We start from the raw sequence: 12,500 nt of genomic DNA on the forward strand, positions 1-12,500 counted from the left end.
GCAAATTCTTTCCCCTAACACCCGCATAGGAGATGCGTAATGTTTGCTAGGTTGTGTCAAGCACATTTTGCTAGTCATAAGTTTTAGTGTTTTCAAAAGTAGTTCATTTCTAGTGTAGACTTCGTACGGTCAACTTCTTCATCCATCTGGATTTTAGTTCTATGCGTACTGTATCTACACTGTCTTGTGCTCATCGTCAAGTTCTTTATAGAGCCTTTAGTCAAGACTACAATCATGGTCAAAAGTTGCTGGGAAGGTTGCGCGCATCACTTCACTTCGCACCTAATTCGATTATTCTAACTATTGGCCGAACTATTTGGGAAAGAGCATGCTCTTGTGGCCCCCCTCCCCCATATTCAATGTTGGAAGAAAAGTCACCATTTTGTTTGGTGCAAAATCCAACATTGATAATGGGGAGAGGGGGGCTATCTCAAAAGTGACGCTACCTTCCCAACACTTTTGTCCAGGATTGTAGCATAATTTGGTGCGTGTGCAAACCAAAGCCACCCTGTGCCAACATTACTAAAGCCATGCTTCAAATCTTATTGATTACATACTGCATGCAACAAGTTGCAATGCCTTCACCTTTAACATGTGTCTGGGTCAGCACTTGATTTTTATAAAAGTGGTAGACTAGGGACTGAATTCTCAAGTTATGGTTTGAGTCATTACTTGATGATCAATCATGATGAATGGATCGAGGTGTCATCTAGAGTTTCACAGATGACCTTTCCAGGAATCCGTGACAAAATTGGTCCAAAATAGCAAAGCAAAAATCTGAGCTCATGTCATACATTTGTATTGTTTGGGCTTAAGAAGGTGTCAATAATTGACTTCTATAGATTCAGTAACATTCATTGAAATGCCTCACTCTTACTCGAAATTACAATGGCCCAGGTGGCAAATTTTGTCCCGAAAACATTAGCAATAGTTATCTACTAGGTAATGTGGTGGCATTTCATCATGAGTAACGATTCTTGACGAAATTTATCTGACATTTCATTTGGTATTGCCTAGCAAACAAAGCTCCCTTTTGTTTTCTGTTTCAAAGGCAACCTGAATACTTCATTTCCGTTGACTTCCACCATTACTATAACAGTGACTGAATACCTGGTCTCCAGGTTGAGGGACAAATGCAATAACGTTATCTCCTATGTACTGGTACCTTTGAACCTGTGGAAAAAAAGAACTTTTAGTCAAGCTTAATTATTACCTTAGATTTGTATCACAATTTGTTCTGATTAAAATACTGTATGTGGCCCCAACATTTTCATTATCTGATGGCTCTTACTGATAATTTACATCATCATCACCATCATCATCCTCATCATCACAAAAGGTAAAAAAAAGGCAAGGTCAAAAGTCAAAGACCACAAGGATATGTTGTGACATGTGTTTTGCACCTATTGTTACCTGCTTACATTTTCACTTGGTGTGAAACAGACCACTGATAAACATCTTTCTGTGGGGAGTTTCATGCTATCTTTGTCGATCTTTGTCAATGGAACCAAGGTTTTACCATAACGATAACCTAATGAACACAAACATTATGACTCAGAACTTATTACAGCTGGCAGATGCAAATTTGAATATTATTGGTGAAGTTTCCTTCATGTACCTTGTGCTACATTTTCCTTCTCTACTTCAGTGTCGTCATCATCATTTAAGTGGTAAGATCTCTGCATCTGTACTTCCATTGTGTCTGGATTTGGTGATGTCTGGGAGATAGCAGAAAGCTTCTTCCATGATGCTAATTTCTCCTCTCTTACCTTTGTATTATTGAACAAAACAATAACAATATTTGGATGAAATAGGATGCATACAAGTATGGGAAATGAGCCCAACAAATTGACCTGCTCCCAACTGTGTGGCTTCATAGCTCAGTTGGTAGAGCGGATTGCACCAGCATTGCAGAGGTCATGGGTTCAAATGCCATTGAATGTCATTAACATGTAACTTTTTTCCTGTTTAACTCTATCCCACCTGAGAGTAATTGCAAGACTTATAGATTTTACTATGTCTAACGTCAACCGGGGCAACTTTATGTGTGAATGGGTTAACCCTTTAACACCCACACCGGCCTAAACCGTCTGTCTAATGCCAGATGATTTTACTCGTAAATGGGGAATCCCCGGGAGTCAATGGGTTAAACAAGCAATGAAAATTACAGTCATATATGCATGTACCCTGTTGTATCCATAAACATTGATTTTTAACTGTGTTCCTATTTCCAAAGGTCCCCTGAAGACAGTTGTTTGTTTGATCGACCTTGTCTGGAAGTAACTCAGCATGGGAAGAACATGGCTGAAATTGTACAAAAAAATAGAACTCAAACATTTTTTTTCAGAAATGCTGTATAAAGCTTCTAATGCATGCAACAAAATACACAATCACCAGAAGGAATAGGTCTCTCCATCTACAGCTTCCAACATTTGCCTCATGCAGTTTTCTCCAGCTATCTGTAAAATTAGTAACATGAATTAAAATAAGAAAGAAAATGACAAACGAGTCAAAAGGTTAATTTACAAGGTAGCCATTGTACATATAGAATTATTTAAACCTGCTGAGGAGTCTTTTCTTTCCTATGAGAAACTGAAGTCGAAGGACGTCTGACATTAGCATCATCATCATCATCATCATCATTATCATCTGCGCTACCATCACCATACATATCAGGTCCACTGTTGAGGGAGTAATACACAAATTTCAAGTACAAATTAAAAAAACTTGTACTTACGAACAATTTGTGGGTATGGAAAGTAAGTCAGGGGCATCAACATTTTTAAAACCAGTTCCTTTTGATTTCCATTAATATCCCAAATTATGATAATGCATAAATCAAAATTGAAATGGTTTGAAAAATTTTAAACTGGCAAGAAATTTGAACCCCAACATACAATGTACATAAAATTCTGATATTGCATTGCTTGTGTTTACTTACAAAGTTTAAGGAAAAGACTCACATTAAGGTCAACTGAATCTCTAAACTCTTTAATCCTTCAATGATTGCTTCCAGCTGATCATTTCCAAAAGGCGAACCAACATCAGAAAACATATAAATTTTCCTCTCAAACTTTCCCCTTCAAAAAATAAAAGTGTTTTTATATTCATGACTTGTGATCACTTCATAAAGTATTGAAGGAATTCCATTTTGAAATCTTACTTGCTCTCTTCTCTTAACAAGTCCATACCAACTACAATGGCATCAATAACTGAGAGGTAATGATTTAAGGAAAAAGGAATTTAAGACTAAAAAAACCATTGAAAAACAACTTCATTATTAATTTTTTTTATAACTTAACACATCTAACAAGCTTCCTGACATATCTAGCCGAGTAAATTGAGGTCAATCTTTCTCAGTCTGATAAATTAAAACAATAAAATACATTTACTATTGAAAATCACACAACTTCCAATTTGACACTACATTTCCCATGGGACTGAAAGGATACAGTCTGTTTCAACATTGCCTGCAATTAAAAAAAGCTAATAATTATTTAGTTGCCTCATTTCAGTGTTAATTAACTTTATAACAAAACAATGAATATTTTTATTAAATACAGGAGCATGCAACACTATGAGCCTGAGCCAACAGCTATAATTTTACAGACCAAGAGAGTCTTTTTTACTGCAAAAAAATTTAAGTAGAATGCAAAAACACTTTTGAAACTTTTCAAAGGTTAACTATAAAAAAAACTACCAGGGTTTCTTGGTGAGATGCACTGTACACATGTACTTTCGTCCCAGCAAGTGAATTAAACTCAACTTTCAACTCAAAGATGGAGAATGGAACCAAAAGCTTGTGCTTATAGCTTTTTCACCCCGAATCTTGAAGCTAGTTTCATTCAAATCTAGCTGTAGATGTTTTAAGGGATCGATAAGGCACCGGTGGGAAGGATGCACAACTAGGCAGGATTCGAACCTATGACCTATGTAAAACCAGTTGGATTCTCTATCCTACAAGATTTTCTTGGGAGCTGAGTCACTTATCTACAATCTGCGACAGAGGAGTTGAGACACCACATTTCAGCACTCCTTACGGACCCCCTCCCCCCCTTCAAAAAACGTTGGCTATAGGTTGTGTCCGAGAAGTTTAAGTTGTATTATAATGTTGCTCAGGGTGGAGGGGGCTTTTGTTGATGAAGAGGGGAATTTATTGTAATACAAAGAAAAAGTGTGTTTTCTATCTGAAAATGTCCTGCTGGTCTGCCAGCTCTATAAATTCATGCATCTACAAAAAAACTATAGCTGTTTAGAGGTGTAATGCCTATAAAGTCACTGCTTACGAGCCAGAAGGCCCATCAGGCTGGCGCTTATCTCCAGTTTCCGTAGCATGAAGCGACTAGGAGTATTTATACTCCCCCCTGGATGGGATGCTAGTCCATCGCAGGGTTACCCCAGCATTACGCCAGTACCCATTTATACACCTGGGTGGAGAGAGGCACCATGACAGTAAAGTGTCTTGCCTAAGAACACAACACAATGTCCCCGGCCAGGCCCCGAACCCGGACCACTCGATCTGGAGTCGAGCCCACTAACCATGAGGCCATCGCGCCTCCCCTGTAATGCCTATAGGACTCTGAATATTCAGTCATCCTTTCTCCCATCCCAAGCAGCTAATTCCATTGAATTATTTTGTCATTTAATCTGTGAATAAAGGAATGCCTTTTTCACCTGGTGTGATTTGGCTGTGCACAAACCGTAGCATTTCCAAGTCTGGTAGAGCAAGATGGCGAACAACAGAGATGTTTTCATACCCTCCTTCCTTGTCATTCAGACGATTTGATGTTTCTATCAAATCAAAAAATTAATGAAAGAGTTAGTGGTGAAATTTATGCTTTGAAATTATGCTTGGCAAGGAAGAGGGCAACCAGCTAGCTGTCAATAAAGCCTGGTGGGTTCAAATTCAAAACAAAACAAAAACTCAGCCACTGTTGAAAGGAGTCACATGCAATTTAAATCCAGGGCTATCACCAAAAGAAAACACAGTGTCCTAGTGTGGATGAATAGAGATTGCAGTGGCACAAGTAAACCTCAAATCTACAACTTTAGAACCAAGCTTCCACTATCTTCATTTTCCCACCTACACACCCGAGGAATAGGAATTTCAGGGTGGGGATGTGCCACTGGGACCCTGGAACCCTTAGCCTATACCAGAGCTAGTTCAGCCACATTTGGCTACCCTATACTAGAATAAACTCCCACCGATTACCATCTAAATTGCGATTCTTGACAATTAATAATATCCAGCGGTGTTTCATGATAGCCATTTATTGACACTTTGCCAATTTGATTTTTTTATATTCTTGAGTGGGAATTTCTGGTTTCCTTAGTCTTGATAAAATCTTCAAGCGACTGGTCAGTTTCGTGAAAAATAATACCCTATTCTAGACCGAAAGGCTATGATTAATATACTCTATCCTAGAGTAAACTGCTTGAAAACCATACCCTTCACAGCTGCACATACCTATATAGTCCATATAAGCAAGTACCCCCTCCCCCGGCCTACACAAACTCCCACCAAGCCTTCAATCTCACCTTCCCAGTGTTTCATTAATCAGGTAAGTCACATACACTACCTTCAGTTCCAAACAGAATTAAACCAAACTCATCTTTTGTGTTTGCAAACATCTGAAACACAAAATCTATTAATTCTATATTACAAAGGAAAGAATAATACTTTTACAACACAGTATGCAGCTGATTACTCCCTACCTTTCTTTGCACGATCATGTTAATAGCCTTGACTGAAGTTTCCAATGAGGTGGCGTGTCCGGGGGGAGCCTGACACATTGATGGTCCCACATCAAGAATGATGACAACAGCATCCTGCATAAGAACTTGAGTATAAGATTTTTAAACAATGCAACAGTTTCATCGAGCAGGTCTTAAATTTGTCTAGTCAGGGTTGGCCAGGGTTTTTGGGTATATGGTATACAGGGGCTTTTTAAATCGGGTATATGGTATATTGCAGCTTAAATACGGGTATTCTGTATATCACTTTCCTTGAATTTCAGGTATGCAGTATACAATGCTTCCATTAATTTTGGGTATATTTGGATGAATTTTGGGTATTTTGGCGAATTTTTTTCGGGTACACTGGTATACCACACCCCCCCCCCCCCCCCCCTCCTCCTGCCTGACCCTGAAGAATGTTTTTAAAACTCCTATTCAAATATTACAGCACATCAAAATGTAATCACACTATTGTAATGCTTTTACCGGCTGGTAAAACGCAGTTAATGGAACATGACACCCCTAGAGGGCAAGACTGCTTTCGTTCGTCACGCAATCCAGTAAGATAAATAATAGAACAATATCAAATGCTGAATTCATGAATGATCGTGAATGTTCCCTTATTCTAGCAGTTAGTACAAACGCTATTCATGTCTGTATTTTAGCTTCTATCTTGCTGAGTAATCTAGTGATATATCTTAGCTTTTTCTAGATTGGTCCTTACATTTGTTAGCCCCATTCATGGCTGACAAGCTCGCCACGTGGCGTCTCTTTAGCTCATAGTACAGCTGTACCTACTGGTCGAACTTTGAGACACTGTCTTGCTATATAAATCTCAATACACTGTAACAGGGCATAATCCTGGCAGCTTGCACGAGAGTACACAGTTTGTAACAATTTTGCTTTAAAATTTCCCACCCTCCCTCCCCGGGAGACAGGCTTTTGTTTGTTATTTGCCAATAAACTGGGGTCACCCCTTGTGTTTCGGTGAAGTCTGCGTAGCGACTTCCCCCAGGCTTTGGCATTGTTTGTGTCTTGCCATCTTATATCCTTGCCTTTATCTTGTCCGATCCAGCCTCTGCTGTGCTGGGGAGATAAGAAAGGCTCTGCCAATACTCTTGTTCTATTCCCACGTTAGTGGGGGAATAAGTGAGACTTTTAGTTTGTGCACCTATTATTAAGTCGCGTAAAACCTGCCACAGGGCTGTGTCCCCCTCAATTACGCCATATTGTTGTTTGCTTATTTGTTGTCGTTACACTACCTAGTTGCGTTACACTCTACTCTTAGTTTAAATCGTGGAATAGGGACATTAATCACTGTTTGCACTTCGAATCCACCAAAAATGCTACGATCTGTTACGAACTGACTAAACTACACAAACGGTGAATCAATCGAGTAACGAGAGCTTGATCTGACAATGGCACAACTGCTACATTTAAAATCAATCGAATTTCGAACTTTTGAAGGTCTTCCAGCCACGGCCTCGTTCGTGTGAGCACAAACGAATCCCTTTTGCCATTTTTACAACACAGCACAGCTTAAGGCACAAAAAATAGTAAAACGACAATTTGAGTCCACAAGGAATCCCCCAAATGGGCAAGAACACCGCACGCACTTACCTTAGCAGCAGCCATTTTTGTTTGGATGATGTCACGTGGGCAAGTACGAGCTTGCCCCTAAATTTCCCGCCAACCAAAAACGTAAGTCACGTGCAAAGTCACACGCTCCCTTTCTTTGAATAACACAACGAATGCAGTAGAAGGTTCAATATTTTTGTTCTTGTGACTCTAACCTTTTTCATTATGAAAGATTTGAAAAAGGCCCCGGTCCCGGTCGTTCAAAAGCCGATTAACGCTAATTCTAGATTAAAAATTGACCAAGGAGTTTATTTCTCTATTCCCAAATCTTTTTTCCAACGCTGATAGGCGGCAAGATTTCACCTTAGAGGAAGTCAATCTTGAAAAAAAAATTAAGAAAAAGAAACTTTCATAAAAAAGTTGAACACACGAAACGAAAGTTTACCCTAATCTTAATCGGCTTTCGAAAAACCGGGCGCAGAAGACAAAAAGAACAGCCACAATCCACCACACTGAGACCGTATATGGTATTCCTTTCACGAGGGCGCACTCCGCCAAAAGGCGGGAATTTTCCCGCCTTTATCGATCAGCTGGCATACTGGCCTCTGTTTCCATCCTTGTCCCTTGGCAAAGAGACGGCATTTTGGGTTGTCATTATGCTTGCTTACTTAATATGCCTGAAACAAGGATTATGAGTTGAATTATTGCCAAAATTCTGTTTCTTTAAAATGTGCATTGAGATAAACAGAGAAACTGTTGATGGCGACAAAAGTCGAGAGACAAAGCGGAGGTAAGCTTCCTTTATTGGAGTTACAGCTTCCGATATAGTAAGACTTTTCTTAAAAATTCTGCAGCTGCATGACAAATTTGTTTATATCATATGAAAAACTTCCCAAGATGCCTTTCCTTTGTCGTTTCCTTCAAAAAGTCAACACAAACGAAGGGAATTTTAGTTTAAACGACCGAGCTTTATTGTTACAAATGTTTCAAAACATGGTCATTTGTTGAATAGGCGTGCTTGTTTTGCCATATATGGCACCTGAGTTTATAGTAACTCTTGATGGCACTGGGTGTTTGAACCGTAACTATTAAGCTACATTTCAGTATCTAACTCTTCAAACCAGAGGAGTCCGTTTTGTCGAGATCTCCACTAACGCCGATTTCTTTGGTAAAAACCTTTCATTGTAGACACTCTTATTCTTCGGCCATTTCAACTTGAGTAAAAATAACAAACAAACTACGGTTATAAACATGACGAGACAACGCATGTTGTAAAACTGTTATGAACTTGACGATTCATGCATCTTCAAAAGTAACGGTTACCTAAATTTTTAAGTACAATTGAATTTAAACACGAAGACTAATACCAAATAAGGAAAGTAATTACAATGAAAAAATAAACGAAAATAAACAGACCTAGTTAAATCTGCTTGAAAAAAATGGCTAGTAGAGAAGAAGTTTCTCACTGCCAACATTTTCATTAAGCGCTGGTTTTAAATCGCGAATCATCAAGGTTTCCTTAATTTTACAATGTATATTTGACTGTTCAGGGGCTAAAAATGTCAACTGATCCCATTTAATCCTGTGGCCTGTTTGTGTGGGTCATATGATCAGCAATGGCAGAAGAATGGCTGTTACTCGTCAGCGCTCTGTGACGACCATTTTTGGCGCATGCGTTAATTAATTCAGTGTCCATGCACGGTACACAAAGAGGAAAACAACAATAATTCAATTAACAAAACGTAAAGACACAGAGAACTTTCCTTGCCGAAATTATCTGGAATGTTAGTTCATAAACCTTAACTGTGACGACCATTTTTGGCCCGCGCGTTCAGTCAAGTACAAATCGCAAAGGTCTTTCCTTCTGTTTTTTCGTGTGTTTGTGGGATTTGTCGGCGGGGATCGGGCGCTGGATCAGGCTTTTCCCCGTTGTACTGTCGTGGACAGAAAAAAGTCAATTATTGTATATTTTCTTCCTCTGGAGTTAAACGTGAAATTCGCTGTTGTCTTTCCTGCTCTTTGTTCGCGGCGTGTCTTGTAGGTTTTGACTGAAGGGTGGATCGGACAGGACAGGTTTCTGCCATGTGGTTTTGTCGTAGGAAGAGGAAAGGCAAATACAGTATGTTGATGTGGGTTATTGCCTGTAGACCTAATCGAGCAAGAGAAAATTGGCGTTGTCTTCCCTCCTCTTGATTTTTGTGTTTGTTCCTTGACTTTACACTCCTTATGTAATTCCATCCGTCGCTAGCGAAAACCAGCCTTAAAGGGGCTAGGTCACGCTCTTTTAGGCATATTCAGCACTGATCGAATGGTCATAGAATTAACTAAAATATCAAAATAGCTGTTCAAAACTATAGAAGAACTCTAACAAAACACAGGGAAGCCAAGAAGGGACATGGATGGACAAAACTGGAGAGGATTGAAATGGATTGAATTTGGGTAAATTTGAAAAAAGGCGGCCCACCTTTTTTCAAATTTATATCAGTCTATATCAAAATATCATTTACAAAGCTTGAAAATCATTCTCAGTTGTTATGTTGCCGTGATTTTGCAAATGAAAGACTCTTGCTCTGCCAATTTGACGTTTAGAGCTCATAATTAACAAAATTAAACAAAATTACCTAAAATAGCGTGGCCTAGCCCCTTTAAGCCATGAATTGTGACGACCATCAAGTCAGTGGAAAGTACACAATAGAGAAATAAACAACAAACCATGATAACTACATCAACAAAAGTAGAAGCCTACTACACCAGATATTCCTAAGCGGTCACCCCGGGACGGCGAAGCCCTATCCTCGCCCTCCAAGATTTGAGTGTGGGGATCGAACTGGATCAGGTTTTTTTTTGTCCTGTTGAACGGTCGTTGGCAGAGGAAATTTAGTTATTGATGTGTGTTTTGGTCTTGTCGAGCTATGAGAGAAATCAAAAATTGCTGTTGTCTTTTCTTCTCTTTGTTCGCGTGTTTGTAGGATTAGGCTGCGGGGATCAAACGGGACCAAGGAGTGTGAATATGTGTTTTGGTCCTTGGTCCTGAAGAGATAATCAAGCGAGCGAGTAAACGTACGTTGGTATTGTCTTTCCTTCACTTCATTGTTGTGTTTTACCTACTTGCCATTACGTGAGTAATTCCATCAAAAAAACCAAAGAGACAAAGAAGTGTTTGCCGAAATTCGCTGGAATGTTAAGTCATACACCTTGAATTGTGACGGTCATTTTTTGCGTGCACGACAAGTCAGTGATAAACAAGAAAATAACAATAACTATGACAATTATATGAACGTTAAACTAATCAATAAAATGGAAGCCTTATACGACACCAGACATTCCTAAGAGGTCACCCCGGTCGCGACGGCGAAGCACTATCCTCGCCCCACAAGATTTGAACGGGACCAGGTTTTTTTCCTGTGGTGTGGTCGTTTACAGAGGAAAGTCAGTTATATTACTGATGTGTGTCGACGTCTTGGTCCTTTGAAGCTAAGCGAGTAAGCGAGCAAGTAAAAATCGCTGTGTTTTTTCCTTGTCTAAACTGATGTTCGTGTGTTTGTAGCGATTTGACTGAAACACCCAGGCCGTCATGATTGACGAGTGAAATCGTATGGCGTAACACAAAGTAAAATCTATAAGTGGCACTTCTGGAGTGAAAGGCCAGGTTTCTTGGGGACACAGTTTTTAAGTGAAACCAGATGTCGTTAAAGGACTGCTTTAAAGTCTGTTTCTAGTTACCGCGCACCGGTGGCTCAGTTGGTTGAGCATCGGGTTGCCATGCGGGAGGTCGTGAGTTCGACTGCGGCCGTACCAACACTCAGGGTCTGTAAATAACTGAGGAGAAAGTGCTGCCTTTGTAATTACATCCGCAAATGGTTAGACTTTCAAGTCTTCTCGGATAAGGACTATAAACGGTAGGCCCCGTCTCACAAGTATCTTCTATGTTCATAACCTTCCTGTGGGACGTTAGAGAACCCACACACTATTCGAGAAGAGTAGGGGACGGATGTTCCCGGTGTTGTGGCTGTCTGTCTGATAGTATACGGGTGGGTGGGTATAGCAGGTCCACATCAGCTGAATAGCTGCCAATACTTCAACCTGCACAAACAAATAAATAACTAACAAACAAACAAGTTCAATTTCCAATGAGTTCATTTGTCAAATTAAATTTGCGCTCCCTTCAAAGTGTGCAAAATAATGTATGCTCTGAATCTTATTTAAAATCGCTTGAAGTTGAAATTACTTTTAAAAATCCTTTTGCATGCACAAACTTCGATTCCATAATCAGCAGAAATCCTATTGATGTGCATGGAAAAATTCAACAGAAAGATGGTCTACAGCCAATTTGGGAGGAATATGTTTCCTTGAGTTCTGAAACAGATAAAGCCTAAATTAATTGGGTTCTCTTCTTGCAGGCCAGGCATATTTCAGAAGACAGACGACAGACTTGATTTCCCTAAGAGGGAGCTATATCAACATATAGTGCTCAACCAGAAGTATTCGTGAACTTTCTGTATTATTCAAAGGCTTTCCCGAGAAAATGCTCTTTATAACGGAGAGGACTCTAAGCGATACGAATTCAGCAACCTCAAGGTACGTTAAAACGGCAAAACATCTCGTTCCCTACTGTACCAAGGGGCTGATGTAGGGAATACACGTAACTGATAACCTGACGGCAAATGGCAAATTACAATGTTGTACAATAGACATGCTTTGCTAACTTCTCCGGTTTGGTTTGCAGAGGTGACCATTTTAGCTGCCCTTCTTAGAAGCATGAAAGAGAAAACGATTTTTTAAATAATTTTTTGAATGAACTACTTCAGAATGGCTTTGCGCTGTCTTTAATTTTGAAGGCTCCGCTTATAAGGAACAGGGCCCGGTTGTTCAAAAGCCGATTAACGCTAATCCCAGATTAAAAATTAACCAAGGAGTTTATTTCTCTACTCCCAAATGCTGTTCAACGCTGATATTCAGCACAACTTTACAATAGAAGAAAAAAGTTGAAAAAATGAAACAAAAGTTTACGCTAATCCTGGATTAAGTTAATCGGCTTTCGAACAACTGGGCCGTGGGTCATAACTTGAACTGGGGTTGGCCAACATTCGTCGAACGTTAACGAAAAAATCTTGGCTTTACGTGACTCAAATTGAACATCGATGGCCACTGAACAAAATAGGATCTTCTTATAATTTGAGTGTAGC

The 12,500-nt window shown here is 39.6% G+C and overlaps 1 protein-coding gene across 1 annotated transcript in view; it reads right to left on the reverse strand.

The window, feature by feature from the left end:
• LOC138003344 (X-ray repair cross-complementing protein 5-like) overlaps positions 1-7,397 on the reverse strand; it is a 20,786-nt gene extending 13,389 nt beyond the window's left edge. Inside the window, exons 1-13 of the mRNA XM_068849364.1 lie at positions 7,357-7,397; positions 5,716-5,829; positions 5,580-5,631; positions 4,675-4,791; positions 3,453-3,470; positions 3,164-3,212; positions 2,964-3,080; positions 2,561-2,681; positions 2,395-2,459; positions 2,187-2,304; positions 1,619-1,769; positions 1,422-1,531; positions 1,111-1,173 (exon numbers count right to left, since the gene is read on the reverse strand). Coding sequence (XP_068705465.1) covers positions 1,111-1,173; positions 1,422-1,531; positions 1,619-1,769; positions 2,187-2,304; positions 2,395-2,459; positions 2,561-2,681; positions 2,964-3,080; positions 3,164-3,212; positions 3,453-3,470; positions 4,675-4,791; positions 5,580-5,631; positions 5,716-5,829; positions 7,357-7,371 — 1,110 coding nt within the window. The 5' untranslated portion in view covers positions 7,372-7,397. The remainder of the gene's footprint in view (positions 1-1,110; positions 1,174-1,421; positions 1,532-1,618; positions 1,770-2,186; positions 2,305-2,394; positions 2,460-2,560; positions 2,682-2,963; positions 3,081-3,163; positions 3,213-3,452; positions 3,471-4,674; positions 4,792-5,579; positions 5,632-5,715; positions 5,830-7,356) is intronic.
• Between the last annotated feature and the right edge of the window lie 5,103 nt (positions 7,398-12,500).

The sequence above is a fragment of the Montipora foliosa genome, chromosome 5 (genome assembly GCF_036669935.1).
Source record: "Montipora foliosa isolate CH-2021 chromosome 5, ASM3666993v2, whole genome shotgun sequence".
Taxonomy (NCBI): domain Eukaryota; kingdom Metazoa; phylum Cnidaria; class Anthozoa; order Scleractinia; family Acroporidae; genus Montipora; species Montipora foliosa.